This window comes from Oncorhynchus mykiss, chromosome 2 (assembly GCF_057628025.1).
Source record: "Oncorhynchus mykiss isolate SJ-2025 chromosome 2, ASM5762802v1, whole genome shotgun sequence".
Lineage (NCBI taxonomy): Eukaryota > Metazoa > Chordata > Actinopteri > Salmoniformes > Salmonidae > Oncorhynchus > Oncorhynchus mykiss.
In genome coordinates, this window is record NC_143023.1 from 53,196,265 (window position 1) to 53,216,387 (window position 20,123).

Consider the following 20,123-nt stretch of genomic DNA (forward strand, 5'->3'; position numbering starts at 1 on the left):
AGTGGAGTCACAAGGCTGAGACTGGGACACACAAGGCTAAATAGTACATTGAAAGTGGTGGGGAAACATCCGACTGGGAGTTGTAATCATTGTCAGGAGAAGTTGGAGGCAATGTTCTATTTCAGTGCCAGAAATATGTGAGAGAAGGGGAGCGATTGTTATTAGATTTGAGGAGTAATGGGGTTGAAGAGACAGGATTAAGTGAACCGCTGTGGAAATCTTCAGGGGATGTAGCATTTATTATTGGGTAGGATTTAGACCTTCACTGTCACTGGTCTACACTCCAGTCCAGTTGGTGGCGGTAATACACCTTAAAGTTGGTTGCCAACCGCTATATAAATCTCCCAGTAGAAGAAAGGACCTGGAACAATGCCCGACTCTGGGAAGTATTTTGCTTGGCCAACAAAACAATCTGCTGGTAGGAGAAACGTGACATCTCAGCCCGCCTGCCTCGTTCTTCGTCAAGGTAGTTTACAATCTGGCTAGCTAGCTAACCACTTAGCTAGTCGGTTTATTTATTTTAACAACAGATCGCACAAATGTGAAGAGTTTAAATGCAAGGCAACCAGCCAGCTAAAAGTATTTGAATGAATGCTGCGGTGGATGTAGCTAGCTACAACAGCTAACGTTAGCTGCTAATGCGTATCCATTTGGTCCAGCTCGCTGTTTCTTGTCAAGTTGATACAATGTGACACTGACTGACACCCTCTCAGTTGTTACATTTTACATCACCCAGTCGTCGCGCACTAAATTGTGACATGCAGTGAGCAACGTTACAGAACATAGAAGTAACGTTGGAAACAAACGTATCCAGGACATGAATTATTCCCATGGCAGCCCCAGGTCTGTAACCCGGGTCCTACGTCTAGCTATTTTATTTATTTTTTATTTCACCTTTATTTAACCAGGTAGGCTAGTTGAGAACAAGTTCTCATTTGCAACTGCGACCTGGCCAAGATAAAGCATAGCAGTGTGAACAGACAACACAGAGTTGAGCTAGCTCAGCCACAAAGTCAAAATTGGCTATATCGTAATGGAAACAAATTACTTTTGGGCCTTTAATATAAGTTTAGGGTTCGTCATAAAGTTAACGTTGTGGTTTGGTTTAACATTAGATTTTAAGATAAATTGTAGAAATAGGCAGGGTTTATTAATGGTTGAGCGCAGTGGCGTCAGTTCCGCTAAACCAAGAGAGCTAAGGCCCCTTTACATGTCACCTTGTCAAACCTGTTTTACGGGTAGTCAAATTCTCAAAGAAAAACCTCAATGCAGAGCAATGTGTGTTCTTAGCTTATTTTTGCATTTGCTTGTCTGCATTATTCTCCAGGGAAGGAACAGTGGTTAAAAATAAGTGTCAAGAGTTGTGGAACAGGGAGAGTAAGGGAAGACCCCTGTATAACATCCAGGAAAAGGTGGGGGCAGGAAGGTCCTCAGGCTGAGAGAGACGGGAGGAAAGTGTAGTCACACAACGCTAAATAGTACATTGAAAGTGGTGGGGAAATGTCCGATTGGGCTCCAGAGTGGCACAGCGGTCTAAGGCACTTTATCTCAGTGCAAAGCGTCACTAGTACCTGGTTCAAATCCTTGCTGTATCACATCTGGCTGTGATTGGGAGCTCCATAGGGCGGCGCACAATTGGCCCAGCGTCGTCAGGGTTTAGCCGGAGTAGGCCGTCATTGTAAATGAGAATTTGTTCTTAACTGACCTGCCTTGTAAAATTTAAAGGTTAAATGTATAAAAAGAGAAACATGCAAATATTAAAGCATTTATCAACAAAGTGGCTCTGAGAATATTGAAACATTGTATAAAGGAAACAAACAACAATAGTATCAATCAACAATATCATCAATAGTCTTTTATCCTTCTTTCCATATACCATAAGGGTCAGGCAACATGCACTGACCACTCCTGGGACTTTAGTAAAAAGGGACTCGTTAGAGCTAGATGACGACACTCCAGATATAACTCCTTTGGCAGGGTCCTGCTCCGAAGATGAATACAGGTTTCTTCCGACATGGGCAATTTTGCTAGATCCAGTGCATGCATCTATTCTTCATCTCCATAATTAACCAAAACAAGACCACTTCTAGTCACTTTGATTGAATCCACCTTTCCCACTGCTCTCTTCACGGTCCTTGATAGTACAAATGTACCTCCCAAATGAATCTTCTTGTCCAAAAAACGCAGTCCAACTGAAAAGGCTTTATTGGAACGATCTTTGTCTTCCACTATAACTTTTGCTAATTTTGTCCCATTCTTCAATTTCTCCATTTTCCTTTCATTGTCACACACTTCACTTGCCGCACTTTCAGATTCAAGCAACATTTCCATGGATGCTGCCATTTTTTTACCTTCATCCATCCTCTCCTCAATCAGGCCACTGAGGTATATTAAGAACAGCAGTTCAAATCTTCTTCTTTGGGATTGGGTCAGGGGATCGCATTCAACTTAAAGGTGCATACACTGCCTCCTATTGTACTACATTGAGGCCAGTAATGGCCTACCTATATTAAATTATCTTCATTATTCCTGTTCCTAAAATTGTACCACCAACGAACCCTTCACCTATATACCACTATTTCATAAACTTATACATTACCACCCCATTAACTCTTCAACAGTAAAATCTCATACACCCAGGTACTTCTCTGCAATTTCCACCTAAACTCATTAACAACCCACTACTAACAGCCTGGGAGGTCAGCACACCACCCTTCAACACATCCTGTAACTCATCTGAAGTCAAATCTTGTGTACCCAAATACTTACCTGCAGCTGCCATCATAACATCTATTTCCTGTGATTTAGTTTCCACTTCTGCAGTACAGTTGATAACCATTGCAATGAACGTCAAGAAGCCAACCTTACTGAAGCATAACTCACTCTGTACCCTATCACTCGGAACTGGCACAAATCTACTATTCACTGGGATCCTCTCAGGATCCCTCATCCTTGACCCATCCTCCTGCACTTTCTTCACTGCCTCAAGATATGACACCCTCTGCACTACTCTGACCTTTGCCATTTCAATCTGCCTCAATTGCACCGGACATTTCTGATCTCCAGCAACATGAGCACCCCTAAAATTGACAACTTTATCCACCGAAACTTCACAATCATCTGTCCCATGCCTTCCTGCACACTTCCCACATCTTTGAATTTCCCTCTTCACACTGCTGCAGCATGACCATAAACATTGCATCTGAAACAGCGCGGTGGATTCTCCACAAAAGCTTTAACAGGAGAATGGATGTATTCTAACATTACATGATTTTGCCTGGTAGACTGACTCAAAACTCAAAAGAACTGTCAATGACTCTTCTGGTTCAGCACGCTCCCCACTGGGTCTGTCGAACCAAACGGCGGGCATCGCAAACACCCAGATTTTTCAACTTCAATTGCTCCACCTCTGCACTTAACGCTACCCCAGAAATCCCTCCTTTCAATGGTGCCCTATTCCTAAGAGCAAAGCAAGAAACAGATCTTGACCCAAGTTGCTTGACACAAAGTGCCTTCTCCCGCTGGTCAGAAGTAACACAAACAAATATAACAATTCCACTACAGGTTACCTTCACTGATTCAACTACACCCAACTCCTTTCTTACCCACCCTGAAACCACAAATGGATCCACATAGGCAAGGCTCCACTTTCTGCAAAAATGTACTACTACTGGTCCAGATTCCTCTTTATCATGTCTTATGCCATTTTTCCTCAACACACATCTTGGCTGTTCTTCCTCACAGTCCATAACGATGTCTATCCATTCACCACGCTCTTTCCGTGCCTTCATCCGCCGCATTGCTTGCAAAGCACTCACTGATGCCATTTCTCCAAAACCCAACTTCTGTTCCTTAGCCTACTGGCTACCTCTCCATGCTTCCTCAGTTTCTTTCCGAGCACCTACACGTATGCTATCCGGTTCAAATATTACAATCAGAAACAACATTTATAGGAAACACGTGAGCAGAGTCCAGGTGCTTCTAATCAGTGTAATTGGTCCTCTGCATATCAGGGATGGCCTCTCTCGTCTACCTGTGTGTTAAAATCACAAGGAGAAGGAAATAGATTTTTAATTTTATTATTTCACCTTTATTTAATCAGGTAGGCTAGTTGAGAACAAGTTCTCATTTGCAACTGCGACCTGGCCAAGATAAAGCAAAGCAGTGTGAACAGACAGAGTTACACATGGAGTAAACAATAAACAAGTCAATAACATAGTAGGGGGTAAAAAATCATCTATATACATTGTGTGCAAAAGGCATGAGGTAGGCAATAAATAGGCCATAGGAGTGAATAATTACAATTTAGCAGATTAACACTGGAGTGATAAATGATCAGATGAACATGTTCAGGTAGAGATACTGGTGTGCAAAGAGCAGAAAAGTAAATAAATCAAAACAGTATGGGGTGAGGTAGGTAAATTGGGTGGGCTATTTACCGATGGACTATGTACAGCTGCAGCGATCGGTTAGCTGCTCAGATAGCAGATGTTAAAAGTTGGTGAGGGAGATAAAAGTCTCCAACTTCAGAGATTTTTGCAATTCGTTCCAGTCGCAGGCAGCAGAGAACTGGAAGGAAAGGCGGCCAAATTAGGTTTTGGCTTTAGGGATGATCAGTGAGATACTGATCTCCAGCATTCCTGTGTTTTTATAGCAAAGCCTCATCTTCAATCAATTGTTTTATTTGTTTGTTCCTCTTGGTGGTATTAGCAATATTAATGGATTTATGCTGGAGCGCGTGCTACGGGTGGGTGTTGCCATCGTGACCAGTGAACTGAGATAAGGCGGAGCTTTACCTAGCATGGAGTTGTAGATGACCTGGAGCCAGTGGGTCTGGCGACGAATATGTAGCGAGGGCCAGCTGACTAGAGCATACAGGTCGCAGTGGTGGGTGGTATAAGGTGTTTTAGTTACAAAAAGGATGGCACTGTGATAAACTGCATCCAGTTTGCTGAGTAGAGTATTGGAAGCTATTTTGTAGATGACATCGCCGAAGTCGAGGATCGGTAGGATAGTCAGTTTTACTAGGGTTTTGCGGTGTGAGTGAGCTTTGTTGTGAAATAGAAAGCCGACTCTAGATTTGATTTTGGATTGGAGATGTTTGATATGAGTCTGGAAGGAGAGTTTGCAGTCTAGCCAGACACCTAGGTACTTATAGATGTCCACATATTCTAGGTCTGAACCATCCAGGGTGGTGATGCTAGTCGGGCGTGCAGGTTCAGGCTGCGAACGGTTGAAAAGCATGCATTTGGTTTTACTAGCATTTAAGAGCAGTTGGAGGCCACGGAAAGAGTGTTGTATGGCATTGAAGCTCGTTTGGAGGTTAGATAGCACAGTGTCCAAGGAAGGGCCAGAAGTATACAGAATGGTGTCGTCTGCATAGAGGTAGATCAGGGAATTGCCCGCAGCAAGAGCAACATCATTGATATATACAGAGAAAAGAGTCGGCCCGAGAATTTAACCCTGTGGTACCCCAATAGAGATTGCCAGAGGACCGGACAACATGCCCTCCGATTTGACACACTGAACTCTGTCTGCAAAGTAGTTGGTGAACCAGGCAAGGCGGTCATTAGAAAAACCGAGGCTACTGAGTCTGCCGATAAGAATATGGTGATTGACAGAGTCGAAAGCCTTGGCCAGGTCGATGAAGACGGCTGCACAGTACTGTCTTTTATCGATGGCGGTTATGATATCGTTTAGTACTTTGAGCGTGGCTGAGGTGCACCCGTGACCGGCTCGGAAACCGGATTGCACAGCGGAGAAGGTATGGTGGGATTCGAGATGGTCAGTGATCTGTTTGTTGACTTGGCTTTCGAAGACCTTAGATAGGCAGGGCAGGATGGATATACAGTGCCTTGCGAAAGTATTCGGCCCCCTTGAACTTTGCGACCTTTTGCCACATTTCAGGCTTCAAACATAAAGATATAAAACTGTATTTTTTGGTGAAGAATCTACAAGTGGGACACAATCATGAAGTGGAACGACATTTCTTAGATATTTCAAACTTTTTTAACAAATCAAAAACTGAAAAATTGGGCGTGCAAAATTATTCAGCCCCCTTAAGTTAATACTTTGTAGCGCCACCTTTTGCTGCGATTACAGCTGTAAGTCGCTTGGGGTATGTCTATCAGTTTTGCACATCGAGAGACTGAATTTTTTTCCCATTCCTCCTTGCAAAACAGCTCGAGCTCAGTGAGGTTGGATGGAGAGCATTTGTGAACAACAGTTTTCAGTTCTTTCCACAGATTCTCGATTGGATTCAGGTCTGGACTTTGACTTGGCCATTCTAACACCTGGATATGTTTATTTTTGAACCATTCCATTGTAGATTTTGCTTTATGTTTTGGATCATTGTCTTGTTGGAAGACAAATCTCCGTCCCAGTCTCAGGTCTTTTGCAGACTCCATCAGGTTTTCTTCCAGAATGGTCCTGTATTTGGCTCCATCCATCTTCCCATCAATTTTAACCATCTTCCCTGTCCCTGCTGAAGAAAAGCAGGCCCAAACCATGATGCTGCCACCACCATGTTTGACAGTGGGGATGGTGTGTTCAGGGTGATGAGCTGTGTTGCTTTTACGCCAAACATAACGTTTTGCATTGTTGCCAAAAAGTTCAATTTTGGTTTCATCTGACCAGAGCACCTTCTTCCACATGTTTGGTGTGTCTCCCAGGTGGCTTGTGGCAAACTTTAAACGACACTTTTTATGGATATCTTTAAGAAATGGCTTTCTTCTTGCCACTCTTCCATAAAGCCTGAAGCCTGAAATGTGGCAAATGGTCGCAAAGTTCAAGGGGGCCGAATACTTTCGCAAGGCACTGTAGGTCTATAACAGTTTGGGTCCAGGGTGTCTCCCCCTTTGAAGAGGGGGGTGACTGCGGCAGCTTTCCAATCCTTGGGGATCTCAGATGATACGAAGTACAGGTTGAACAGGCTGATAATAGGGGTTGTGACAATGACGGCGGATAGTTTCAGAAATAGAGGGTCCAGATTGTCAAGCCCAGCTGATTTGTATGGGTCCAGGTTTTGTAGGTCTTTCAGAACATCTGCTATCTGGATTGGGGTAAAGGAGAAGCTGGGGGGGGGGGGGCTTGTGGCCGAGGTTGGAGTAGCCAGGAGGAAGGCATGGCCAGCCGTTGAGAAATGCTTGTTGACGTTTTCGATTATCATGGATTTATCGGTGGTGACCGTGTTACCTAGCCTCAGTGCAGTGGGCAGCTGGGAGGAGGTGCTCTTGTCCATGGACTTCACAGTGTCCCAGACCTTTTTGGAGTTAGAGCTACAGGATGCAAATTTCTGCTTGAAAAAGCTGGCCTTTGCTTTCCTCACTGACTGCGTGTATTGGTTCCTGACTTCCCTGAACAGTTGCATATCGCGGGGACTATTCGATGCTATTGCAGTCCGCCACAGGATGTTTTTGTGCTGGTCGAGGGCAGTCAGGTCTGGAGTGAACCAAGGGCTATGGTCGGTTCCTTGATGATTTGTGAGATTGAGGGCATCTAGCTTAGTTTGTGGGAATGCTGGGGTGTTAAGCATATCCCAGTTTAGGTCACCTAACAGAACAAACTCTGAAGCTAAATGGGGGGCGATCAATTCACAGATGGTGTCCAGGGCACAGCTGGGAGCTGAGGGGGGTCGGTAGCAGGCGGCAACAGTGAGAGACTTATTTCTAGAGAGATTCATTTTTACAATTGGAAGTTCGAACTGTTTGGGTATGGACCTGGAAAGTATGACATTACTTAGCCTGCAGTAGACTGCAACTCCTCCCCCTTTGGCAGGTCTATCTTGACGGAAAGTGTTATAGTTGGGTATGGAAATCTCAGAATTTTTGGTGGCCTTCCTAAACCAGGATTCAGACACGGCAAGGACATCAGGGTTGGCCGAGTGTGCTAAAGCAGTGAGTAAAACAAACTTAGGGAGGAGGCTTCTGATGTTGACATGCATGAAATCAAGGCTTTTTTGATCACAGAAGTCAACAAATGAGGGTGCCTGGGGACATGCAGGACCTGGGTTTACCTCCACATCACCGAGGAACAGAGGAGGAGTAGGATGAGGGTGCGGCTAAAGGCTATCAAAACTGGTCGCCTATAGCGTTGGGTACAAGGAATAAAAGGAGTAGATTCATGGGTGTGGTAGAATATATTCAGGGCATAATGTGCAGACGGGTATGGTGGGGTGCGGGTACAGCGGAGGTAAGCCCAGGCACTGGGTGATGATAAGAGAGGTTGTATCTTTGGACATGCTGGTTATAATGAGTGAGGTCACCGCATGTGTGGGAGGTGGGACAAAGGAGGTATCCGAGGAGTGGAACTAGGGGCTCCATTGTAAACTAAAACAACGATAACTAACCTGAACAACAGTATGCAAGACATATTGATATTTGAGAGAGACATACAGCAAGGCATAAAGTAATCGCAGGTCTTGATTGGGAGAGTTTGCAAAAAAAAAACAGGTGAGACAACAACAGCTAGTCAGCTAACACAACAACAGCAGGTAAAATGGCGATGAGAGGGTCGGATTAACTACACACAGAGCCTGAGTTCGCGTCTGGGGCCGACAGATAAAATATAAATAAACAGAATGGAGTACCGTGATTAATGGACAGTCCAGCAAGCATCAGCTATGTAGCCAAGTGATCCTAGTGTCCAGGGGGCAGCAGTAGATGGAACAGGGAAGGCGCCACTACGCTAGCATGCGGGCGACACAGCGTTTAAAGTTAGTAGCCCGGGGGTGGTAGGGTGGTCTGCTCAGATGGAGGCCGGTTGAAAGCATAGCGGATGGAGTATTCGTCGGCAGACCAGTCGTGGTGGTGGTGCGGCGGGGGGCCGTGTCGACAGAGAATCAAAGCCAGATGGCGAAAGAGGTATTGTAGAATTTAGTTTGTTAGCAGGGAGATGTGCCTGGCTCACGGCTAACTGGTGCTAGCTTCGTGTTAGTGGCGTTAGCCAAGGTCCAGAGTTTCCAGCAAGGATCCGGTGGAGTATTGGGCTCTAGCCGTGTATGAGTGGGGTTCGGGTGAACAGCTGAGTAAGCCAGGAGGTGGGCCTCAGGGATAGCTTCGGTGCTGGGTGCAAGCTAGCTGTGAAGATCAGAAGTATTGGTCCAGGGATTACGGCAGGAATCCGGCGTTGTGGTGGTGAGACAGTTCGATACTGGTAGACTGGCGAGTATTATCCAGGCTAGAAACAGGGCTGGCTGTGCAGAACGTAAAAGCCGCTAACAATGACTAAACAGCTTGTAGCTAATTAGCTGGTTAGCTTCTGGAGGTTCTTGAATGTATTCTAAACTTAAAAATAATAGCAATTCCGTATCACATTGGGTGAGGCAGGTTACCGGAAGGTATAATCAAATAAAATATTGAAAAGAGATTGAAAATAAATATGGGTCCAGTGAGTGAGTGAGTGGTTGGGCTGGCTGGGGACACGGCGATTCAGACAGTTAGCTTGTTAGCACAGGCCTGCTTACAGTTAGTAGGCCGGGGCTAAACAAGCTAGCAGTTAGCAGACCGGGGCTAAACAAGCTAGCAGTTAGTAGACCTGGGCTAAACAAGCTAGCAGTTAGTAGACCGGTGCAGGCTAGCAGTTAGCAGGCCCAGTTAGCAAGCAAACAGATAGGGGCTAGAAAGTTAGCCTTTGGGGGACGTTGCGATGGGGTTAAGTCTGTTTTTGCCTCTTCATGCGGTGACGTCGATAGACCGGTCGTGGAATAAGTAGTGTTCCAAGTAGCTCTAGGTAGCTAGCAGGCCTAGCTGGTTAACATAATGGGCCTTCAGCGGGCGTCGCGCCTGAGGGGCCTGTTGGAGTCCTCGGGCAGATTATGTCGGTATTCCAGTCGTAGGGGATCTGCGGGGTTCCATGCCCCGTACCGGCTGTAGAAGGGGTCCGGATATTGTAGCCCAGGACTATGCTTCGGTGGTAGCACAGGAGCTCTGGCCGGGCTAGCTTCAAGCTAAGTGGATGGAAACGCTAGCCAGGAGTAGTCATCCGGGGTTGCGATTAGGTAGTTGTGAAAATCCAGATGAAAATGTTCAGTTTGTGGTGGGAATCGGGGGATAAAAATAATAGGTTCGTTATGCTCTGGTTAGAGTTACGTTGTTCGAGCTGGCAAGAGCTATTCGAGCTCAAATCAAATTTTATTTGTCACATACACATGGTTAGCAGATGTTAATGCGAGTGTAGCGAAATGCTTGTGCTTCTAGTTCCGACAATGCAGTAATAACCAACAAGTAATCTAACAATTCCAAAACTACTGTCTTATACACAGTGTAAGGGGATAAAGAATATGTACATAAGGATATATGAATGAGTGATGGTACAGAGCAGCATAGGCAGTATACAGTAGATGGTATTGAGTACAGTATATACATGAGGTGAGTATGTAAACAAAGTGGCATAGTTAAAGTGGCTAGTGATACATGTATTACATAAGGATGCAGTCGATGATATAGAGTACAGTATATACGTATGCATATGAGATGAATAATGTAGGGTAAGTAACATTATATAAGATAGCATTGTTTAAAGTGGCTAGTGATATATTTACATTTCCCATCAATTCCCATTATTAAAGTGGCTGGAGTTGAGTCAGTGTGTTGGCAGCAGCCACTCAATGTTAGTGGTGGCTGTTTAACAGTCTGATGGCCTTGAGATAGAAGCTGTTTTTCAGTCTCTCGGTCCCAGCTTTGATGCACCTGTACTGACCTCGCCTTCTGGATGATAGCGGGGTGAACAGGCAGTGGCTCGGGTGGTTGATGTCCTTGATGATCTTAATGGCCTTCCTATAACATCGGGTGGTGTAGGTGTCCTGGAGGGCAGGTAGTTTGCCCCCGGTGATGCGTTGTGCAGACCTCACTACCCTCTAGAGAGCCTTACGGTTGTGGGCGGAGCAGTTGCCAAACCAGGCGGTGATACAGCCCGCCAGGATGCTCTCAATTGTGCATCTGTAGAAGTTTGAGTGCTTTTGGTGACAAACCACATTTTTTTCAGCCTCCTGAGGTTGAAGAGGCGCTGCTGTGCCTTCTTCACGATGCTGTCTGTGTGAGTGGACCAATTCAGTTTGTCTGTGATGTGTATGCCGAGGAACTTAAAACTTGCTACCCTCTCCACTACTGTTCCATCGATGTGGATAAGGGGGTGTTCCCTCTGCTGTTTCCTGAAGTCCACAATCATCTCCTTAGTTTTGTTGACATTGAGTGTGAGGTTATTTTCCTGACACCACACTCCGAGGGCCCTCACCTCCTCCCTGTAGGCCGTCTCGTCGTTGTTGGGAATCAAGCCTACCACTGTTGTGTCGTCCGCAAACTTGATGATTGAGTTGGAGGCGTGCGTGGCCACGCAGTCGTGGGTGAACAGGGAGTACAGGAGAGGGCTCAGAACGCACCCTTGTGGGGCCCCAGTGTTGAGGATCAGCGGGGAGGAGATGTTGTTGCCTACCCTCACCACCTGGGGGCGGCCCGTCAGGAAGTCCAGTACCCAGTTGCACAGGGCGGGGTCGAGACCCAGGGTCTCGAGCTTGATGACGAGCTTGGAGGGTACTATGGTATTGAATGCCGAGCTGTAGTCGATGAACAGCATTCTCACATAGGTATTCCTCTTGTCCAGATGGGTTAGGGCAGTGTGCAGTGTGGTTGAGATTGCATCGTCTGTGGACCTGTTTGGGCGGTAAGCAAATTGGAATGGGTCTAGGGTGTCGGGTAGGGTGGAGGTGATATGGTCCTTGACTAGTCTCTCAAAGCACTTCATGATGACGGAAGTGAGTGCTACGGGGCGGTAGTCGTTTAGCTCAGTTACCTTAGCTTTCTTGGGAACAGGAACAATGGTGGCCCTCTTGAAGCATGTGGGAACAGCAGACTTGTATAGTGATTGATTGAATATGTCAGTAAACACACCGGCCAGCTGGTCTGCGCATGCTCTGAAGGCGCGGCTGGGGATGCCGTCTGGGCCTGCAGCCTTGCGAGGGTTAACACGTTTAAATGTCTTACTCACCTCGGCTGCAGTGAAGGAGAGTCCGCATGTTTTCGTTGCAGGCCGTGTCAGTGGCACTGTATTGTCCTCAAAGCGGGCAAAAAAGTTATTTAGTTTGCCTGGGAGCAGGACATCCTGTTCTGCGACTGGGCTGGATTTCTTCTTGTAGTCCGTGATTGACTGTAGACCCTGCCACATGCCTCTTGTGTCTGAGCCGTTGAATTGAGATTCTACTTTGTCTCTGTACTGACGCTTAGCTTGTTTGATAGCCTTGCGGAGGGAATAGCTGCACTGTTTGTATTCGGTCATGTTACCAGTCACCTTGCCCTGATTAAAAGCAGTGGTTCGCGCTTTCAGTTTCACGCGAATGCTGCCATCAATCCACAGTTTCTGGTTAGGGAATGTTTTAATCGTTGCTATGGGAACGACATCTTCAACGCACGTTCTAATGAACTCGCACACCGAATCAGCGTATTCGTCAATATTGTTATCTGACGCAATACGAAACATGTCCCAGTCCACGTGATGAAAGCAGTCTTGGAGTGTGGAGTCAGCTTGGTCGGACCAGCGTTGGACAGACCTCAGCGTGGGAGCCTCTTGTTTTAGTTTCTGTCTGTAGGCAGGGATCAACAAAATGGAGTCGTGGTCAGCTTTTCCGAAAGGAGGGCGGGGCAGGGCCTTATATGCGTCGCGGAAGTTAGAGTAACAATGATCCAAGGTTTTTCCACCCCTGGTTGCGCAATCGATATGCTGATAAAATTTAGGGAGTCTTGTTTTTAGATTAGCCTTGAAGGTTAGCTGATGACCGCTGGCAATGGTTTGCTGACTGATAGCTGGTAGTTAGCTGGCTAGCTTCAGTTGAGGGATTCCAGATCCGAAGTAAATATACATACTTTAGAAGAAAAAAAAGCAGATCCATGCTACATTGGATGAGGCGGGTTGCAGGAGAGTATTTAGATGTTGAGGTTTAGCAAAATATTTTAAAAGATATGCGAAGAAAAATATGTTTAAAAAACGATATATACAAGGGACACGACAGGACAAAGACGTCTGACTGCTACGCCATCTTGGATCACACAGAGCATAGTATAAGGGCAATTGGGAGTAATATCCGGCGTGAACGTTCATGAGTCAATTGCCTTGTGTCGACTCACTTGGGTACATAATATCAACAGGGCGGTTCAGGGATATTGATATTGCAACTAGTGATGCACCGATATGACATTTTTGGCAGATACCGATATCCAATATTTTCCTTGCCAAAAGAAATGATACAGATAACCGATATAAAACAAATTGCGGCCGTTTTAAGCATTCTAGCACAGTTAAATAGTTAACACACACGGATGCAGCGGTCTAAGGCACTGCATCTCTTTGCAAGAGGTGTCACTACAGTCCCTGGTTCAGATCCAGGCTGTATCACATCCGGCCGTGATTGGGAGTCCCATAGGGCGGCGCACAATTGTCCCAGCGTCGTCTGGGGTAGGCCGTCATTGTAAATAATTTGTTCTTAACTAACTTGCCAAGTTAAATGAAGGTTAAACACGCACACCACACTGACCAAAAAGTTATTTTGTTGGCATTTACATATGTCCCCATTACCAGTAAAACATAATCAAAACCTATTTCTTTCACGTACTTGCTGTGCTGTTTCGTTGTTCAGTCGTTTCATTCTCTTTTTTTTTTTTTTTTTTTTACCCCTTTTTCTCCCCAATTTCATGGTATCCAATTGTTGTAGTAGCTACTATCTTGTCTCATCGCTACAACTCCCGTACGGGCTCGGGAAAGACGAAGGTTGAAAGTCATGCGTCCTCCGATACACAACCCAAACCGGCCGCACTGCTTCTTAACACAGCGCGCATCCAACCCAGAAGCCAGCCTCAAATAAATAAAAAAAATGTTACTGTATCTGTATGAATTTTCTTTTTAATCCTAAAAATTAACTATATCGCCAGACTGGGTAGAATGCTTATCTATACTGGATGACCTTGGCTCTAGGCGAGGTGGGAAGGCTAGAGAACTATAGAGCCTTTCTACCAGTGTCAAGAAGAGACGGAACATTTAGAAAACGCTGACGTCATTTTCAGTTTATAACCTGTGGTAAAATGTGTAAGGAGCAGTACTCTCGTGAATAAAAGCTGCTGTTTGACTTTAAGACTGGGCTCTGTCCATTTCTATAAAATAAGGGTCATACAAATCCTTGTGAATTGACCGTGTTTAATTTTAATTGGGTGTTATAACATAGAGGAATTAAATTCCTACAACAGTCTTTTACTTTCAGTTTTGTACGCCAGCTTCAACCAGCTGAAAATACAATATTTTGGTTATGGGAAAATATATTTCAGAGGTTTAATGGTACAATGATTCTCTACACCTCTTAAACTCAACTCTGGACCTTTTTAAGCCAGTTCCACTGCATTGTTCTCCTCTAATCAGGGACTGCTTTAAACCTGGGACACCAGGTGTGTGCAATTAATTATTAGGTAGAACAGAAAACCAGCAGGCTCAGGACTGTGGGGTAAGAGATGAGTACCGCTGCTCTACACTATAGTTGCTTGTTTTGTCACAAACTGAGATTAGGTAAACTTAGAATTTTAGCAACCAGGAAATGGCAGAGAAATTTCTGCATAGTTCATATTTTTGATATTTCTGTTACAAAGCAATTTGAGCATTTGTTTACTGAAAGTACATTTATTGCCATGGTGGATGAAGTTTAGAACTTTATCTGATTTACTAGCCCCTTTAATGGTTTCTTAACTGGTCATTCTGTGTGATTTTAAAATATTGATTAGTTATCCTCAGCCTCAGATCATTTTAAAGAGTATCTTTATCGATTTCAACTTAAAAGGATAATTCAGGATTTTGGCAATTAAGCACTTTGTCTACTACCCTAGATTCAGATGAATTTGTGGATACTATTTGCAAATCAAAGTTTATTTGTCACGTGCGCTGAATACAACAGTGAAATGCTTACTTACAGGCTCTAACCAGTGGTGCGAGGGGGGGGGGGGGGGGGGGGTATATGTAAGTAAAGAAATAAAACAGTAAAAAGACATTTGAAAAAAGAGTAGCAAGGCTAAATACAGACATCTTTTAGTCAGGCTTATTGAGGTAGTATGTATATGTACAGTGGGGAGAACAAGTATTTGATACACTGCCGATTTTGCAGGTTTTTCTATTTACAAAGCATGTAGAGGTCTGTAATTGTTATCATAGGTACACTTCAACTGTGACAGAATCTAAAACAAAAATGCAGAAAATCACATTGTATGATTTTTAAATAATTAATTTGCATTTTATTGCATGACATAAGTATTTGATACATCAGAAAAGCAGAACTTAATATTTGGTACATAAATTGTTGTTTGCAATTACAGAGATCATACGTTTCCTGTAGTTCTGGACCAGGTTTGCACACACTGCAGCAGGGATTTTGGCCCACTCCTCCATACAGACCTTCTCCAGATCCTTCAGGTTTCAGGGCTGTCGCTGGGCAATACGGACTTTCAGCTCCTTCCAAAGATTTTCTATTGGGTTCAGGTCTGGAGACTGGCTAGGCCACATTCTTATGGAGCTACTGCTTAGTTGCCCTGGCTGTGTGTTTCGGGTCGTTGTCATGCTGGAAGACCCAGCCACGCCGCATCTTCTTTGCTTTTACTGAGGGAAGGAGGTTGTTGGCCAAGATCTCGAGAAACATGGGCCCCATCTATCCTCCCCTCAATACGGTGCAGTCGTCCTGTCCCCTTTGCAGAAAAGCATCCCCAAAGAATGATGTTTCCACCTCCATGCTTCACGGTTGGGATGGTGTTCTTAGGGTTGTACTCATCCTTCTTCTTCCTCCAAACACGGCAAGTGGAGTTTAGACCAAAAAGCTCTATTTTTGTCTCATTAGACCACATGACCTTCTCCCATTCCTCCTCTGGATCATCCAGATGGTCATTGGCAAACTTCAGACAGGCCTGGACATGCGCTGGCTTGAGCAGGGGGACCTTGCGTGCGCTGCAGGATTTTAATCCATGACGGCGTAGTGTGTTACTAATAGTTTTCTTTGAGACTGTGGTCCCAGCTCTCTTCAGGTCATTGACCAGGTCCTGCCATGTAGTTCTGGGCTGATCACTCACCTTCCTCATGATCATTGATGCCCCATGAGGTGAGATCTTGCATGGAGCCCCAGACCGAGGGTGATTGACCGTCATCTTGAACTTCTTCCATTTTCTAATAATTGCAGTTGTTGCCTTCTCACCAAGCTGCTTGCCTATTGTCCTGTAGCTCATCCCAGCCTTGTGCAGGTCTACAATTGTATCCCTGCTGTCCTTACACAGCTCTCTGTTCTTGGCCATTGTGGAGAGGTTGGAGTTGGTTTGAGTGTGTGGACAGGTGTCTTTTATACAGGTAACGAGTTCAAAGAAAAACTAGCAGGTCTGTGAGAGCCGGAATTCTTACTGGTTGGTAGGTGATCAAATACTTATGTCATGCAATAAAATGCTAATGAATTACTTAAATATCATACAATGTGAATTTCTGGATTTTTGTTTCAGATTCCGTCTCTCACAGTTGAAGTGTACCTATGATAAAAATGACAGACCTCTGCGCATGAATTGCTAGTTTGGTGCAGCAGACTGCAGGGGTGTAGTGTTGCCGGGGCATCCTATCAGCCACGGTGTGTTTCATTGACCTCTTTACTGCATCTATCCTTGTAAGGTTCCAAACGTTGCACCCCCACTGACTTCATATAGCATATAATTGATTGACTTCCACAGAGAGCTTGTATTAGATGTGCAAATAGCTTGTGATGGGAAGAGGTACTTCACACATGCCAAATTGCCTGGGGTGGTGACACTATATGCACTATAGCAAATTAGCTAACGATTTTGGCATATTGATCATTCAACTTGCATTAACGTCCTGTTTGAGTTGTGTAGCTCTGTCAGCTCCATATTGTGCTCTAGTAGAAGTGGCTCCTTGATATATCAAGGGTCCGCTGAGCTCACCATACACCTCCTAACTCATGCCTTTGTGTGTATTTCCAGGCTCCCCATCACCATGGATGACCTCACCCAAGCTCTCTCGGCCAGCTTCGCCGTCTCGAAGGAGGCCAACAGCACAGCGGCCCCCCACCCACGGATGGCCCAGTACAAGACCAAGTTCAGCGTTTTGGAGCAAAGCGAACGACGACGGCGCTTTCTAGATCTGCAGAAAACGTTAGTTCCCTAACCAATTACAGGCCAAGTCCATACACAACTTGGCCTATTAGCCCCTAGGAACTTCATATGGATGTGGGCAGCTTCATCCTGCCCTCTAATAGGCTATGTGGGTTTCAACAGATGGCTTATTGCTAGCTGCTAATGAATATATCTGACTGAAGCGCTGTAGCTGTTAACAACTTCGTTACAGGGGGCAGTATTGTCACGTCCGGATGAAATGCATGCCCAAATTCAACTGCCTGCTACTCATCCCCAGAAGATAAGATGCATATTATTAGTATTTGGATTTGGATAGAAAACACTCTGAACTTTCTAAAACGGTTTGAATCATGTCTGTGAGTATAACAGAACTTATTTAGCAGGCGAAACCCCGAGGACAAACCATTCAGATTTTTTTTGAGGTCACTCTCTTTTCAATGGGTTTTCATTTGGAATCCATTTCTAAGGGACCTTCTTGCAGTTCCTATCGCTTCCACTGGATGTCAACAGTCTTTAGAAATTGGTTGAGGTTATTCCTTTGTGTAATGAAGAAGTACGGCCATCTTGAACAAGGGTCACTTGAAGTGTACTGTTAGAGGCGCGTGACCAGAAAGCATGTTTCAGTTTGTTTTCTTCCTGTATTGAACACAGATCATCCCGTCTTCAATTTGATTGATTATTTGCGTAAAAAAATACCTAAAGATGTATTACAAACGTAGTTTTGGCAAAGTTTACAGGTAACTTTTGAGATTTTGTAGTCACGTTGCTAAAGTTGGAACCAGTGTTTTTCTGGATCAAACGCGCCAAATAAATTGACATTTTGGATATATATCGATGGAATTAATTGAACAAAAGGGCCATTTGTGATGTTTATGGGACATATTGGAGTGCCAAAAAAGAAGCTTGTCAAAGGTAAGGCATTAATTATATTTTTATTTCTGCGTTGTCGCGCCTGCAGGGTTGAAATATGCTTTCTCTCTTTTGTTTATGGAGGTGCTATCCTCAGATAATAGCATCGTTTGCTTTCGCCGAAAAGTATTTTTGAAATCTGACATGTTGGCTAGATTCACAAGTGTAGCTTTAATTTGCTATCTTGCATGTGTGATTTAATGAACGTTTCATTTTTATAGTAATTTATTTGAGTTTGGCGCTCTGCATTTTCCCTGGCTTTTGGCCAGGTGGGACGTGTCCCACATATCCCAGAGAGGTTAAGCCCGTATCCATATCAGACTCATTACAAAAGGTCAGACAATTTAACGGTAATTTATATCTGGATGAGTCGGAAAAGGTAGCCCTTACCTGGACACTGATAAGCTTCTAAATTGGAATGCAGTGGCTGTACAGTAACATGCTATACATGACATCAGAGCTCAAGAGTCGCCACTTCACAAATCTGTATATGTTTTGACTGACAGCCGTTCTGAATTTGAGCACCACACGACAAGAAGTTGCCCCCATCCCTCCAGCTAATTGGGCAACTTTTGCAAATGTTTTGTTTAGGGATGCACCGATATTTTTGGTTGATACTGATATCTGATATTTTCTTTGCCAAATAAAACGATACCGATAACCGATTCTTTTTTTAAGCATTCTAGTACAGTTAAATAGTTGAAACACACACATAGACCAAAAAGTTGTTTTGTTGGCATTTCCGTATGTCTCCATTAGCAGTAAAACATAATCAAAACCTATTTTGTTCACTTACTTGCTGTGCTGTTTCGTTTGATCAGTCTCAACCAGGATTTCATCATACATATCAAGAGGTGAAGTTTCAGCTCTGTCTGTCCGTGGCCTCTCTTCCTTGTGCGCACTGTCACTGTGTCCATTTCCATCTTGTCCAGCTGTGTGTAACATTCAATGTAAACCCTGTTTCTTGTCTGCATCGAAGTAGCAGACTTTGTACCTAGCATCGAGCATGATGGTGAGGCTCAGAGAGAATACCACAAATCGCTTGTTCACAGCCTCTAGAGTACTTTACCAAGTTAACCCCACGGTCTGTCGGCAGTTTTGTTGAGCAGGCATTTCAATGCCATGACAGAGGGTATCACGTCTGCTGCAGACACAGTTGACATCGCAGGTCCAAATTGCAGGTCCAAATGTCAGCCGTGAAGCTAATAGCAGTGACGCTCATAGCAAGAAGTACATGGATGTGAGTGTCAACAATACTGTGTAACTCCGGTAGGGCAACATCTGAAAAATAGTGCCTACTTGGTAGTGTGTACCGGTGCTCGACCAGTCGGCAAAAGCCAACATCATCCACAACAGAGAACGGTTGATTGTCAAGGGCAATAAATTCCATTATCTTGGCATTAATGGATTTCGCCTTTGAGTTGTCTTGCTGAAATGTCCTTACTCTTTAAAATGACTGCTCGACTTGTTGACTGATTGATCCACACAGCAGACATTGTGGGCTAGGTTAGGAATGCTGTGTTGCGCGTGTAGCGCTATATTTGTCTTGGCATCATTACTTCATGTACCTACGTTATATAGGTATGCACGTCAGCTTTGACATCAGTTTTACACATCGCTGTTATACTAGACATCGGGCCAATGTTAACATTTTTAGCTTATATAGGCCGATTCCAATAGGCTCACCGATTTAAAAAAAAAAAAAAATTTTATTTAAAATATTTTTTATATCGTGCATCCCTAATTTTGTTGTCTGGGTTAGGGAAATGTTGTAAATTGTTTGATGTACAGTTACAAGATGACATGGCGTTATACCCTGGGTTGTCCTGAACAGAATGGTTGTATTGTGAAGAGAATTTGTTACGGACCAAGCATCTAAATGCACTCATGACTCCATTCTATGCATACCAAAATTACGATTTATTTCTCTGAATTGTTTAGTGGAAGCCTAGCACTGTAAGATGGTATTTAATAATTTAGCTTGTAATCTTGGCAATAGAACAAGCGTTCAAATGATGCACACCTGACCCAAATTGACATATGCAGAACCAGTCAAAAGTTTGGACACAT

At 44.4% G+C, this 20,123-nt stretch overlaps 1 protein-coding gene across 3 annotated transcripts in view; it reads left to right on the top strand.

The window, feature by feature from the left end:
* Positions 1-337: 337 nt before the first annotated feature.
* Positions 338-20,123, top strand: part of snupn (snurportin 1) — a 33,896-nt gene continuing 14,110 nt past the window's right edge. The window contains exons 1-2 of one of the 3 annotated variants that reach the window (XM_021564755.3): positions 338-466; positions 16,992-17,162. In XM_021564755.3, the coding sequence (XP_021420430.3) occupies positions 17,005-17,162 (158 nt within the window). In that variant the 5' untranslated portion in view covers positions 338-466; positions 16,992-17,004. Of the gene's footprint in view, positions 844-16,492; positions 16,622-16,991; positions 17,163-20,123 lie in introns of those variants that run through there. The other 2 variants (XM_021564748.3, XM_090201775.1) reach the window with 2 other exon arrangements.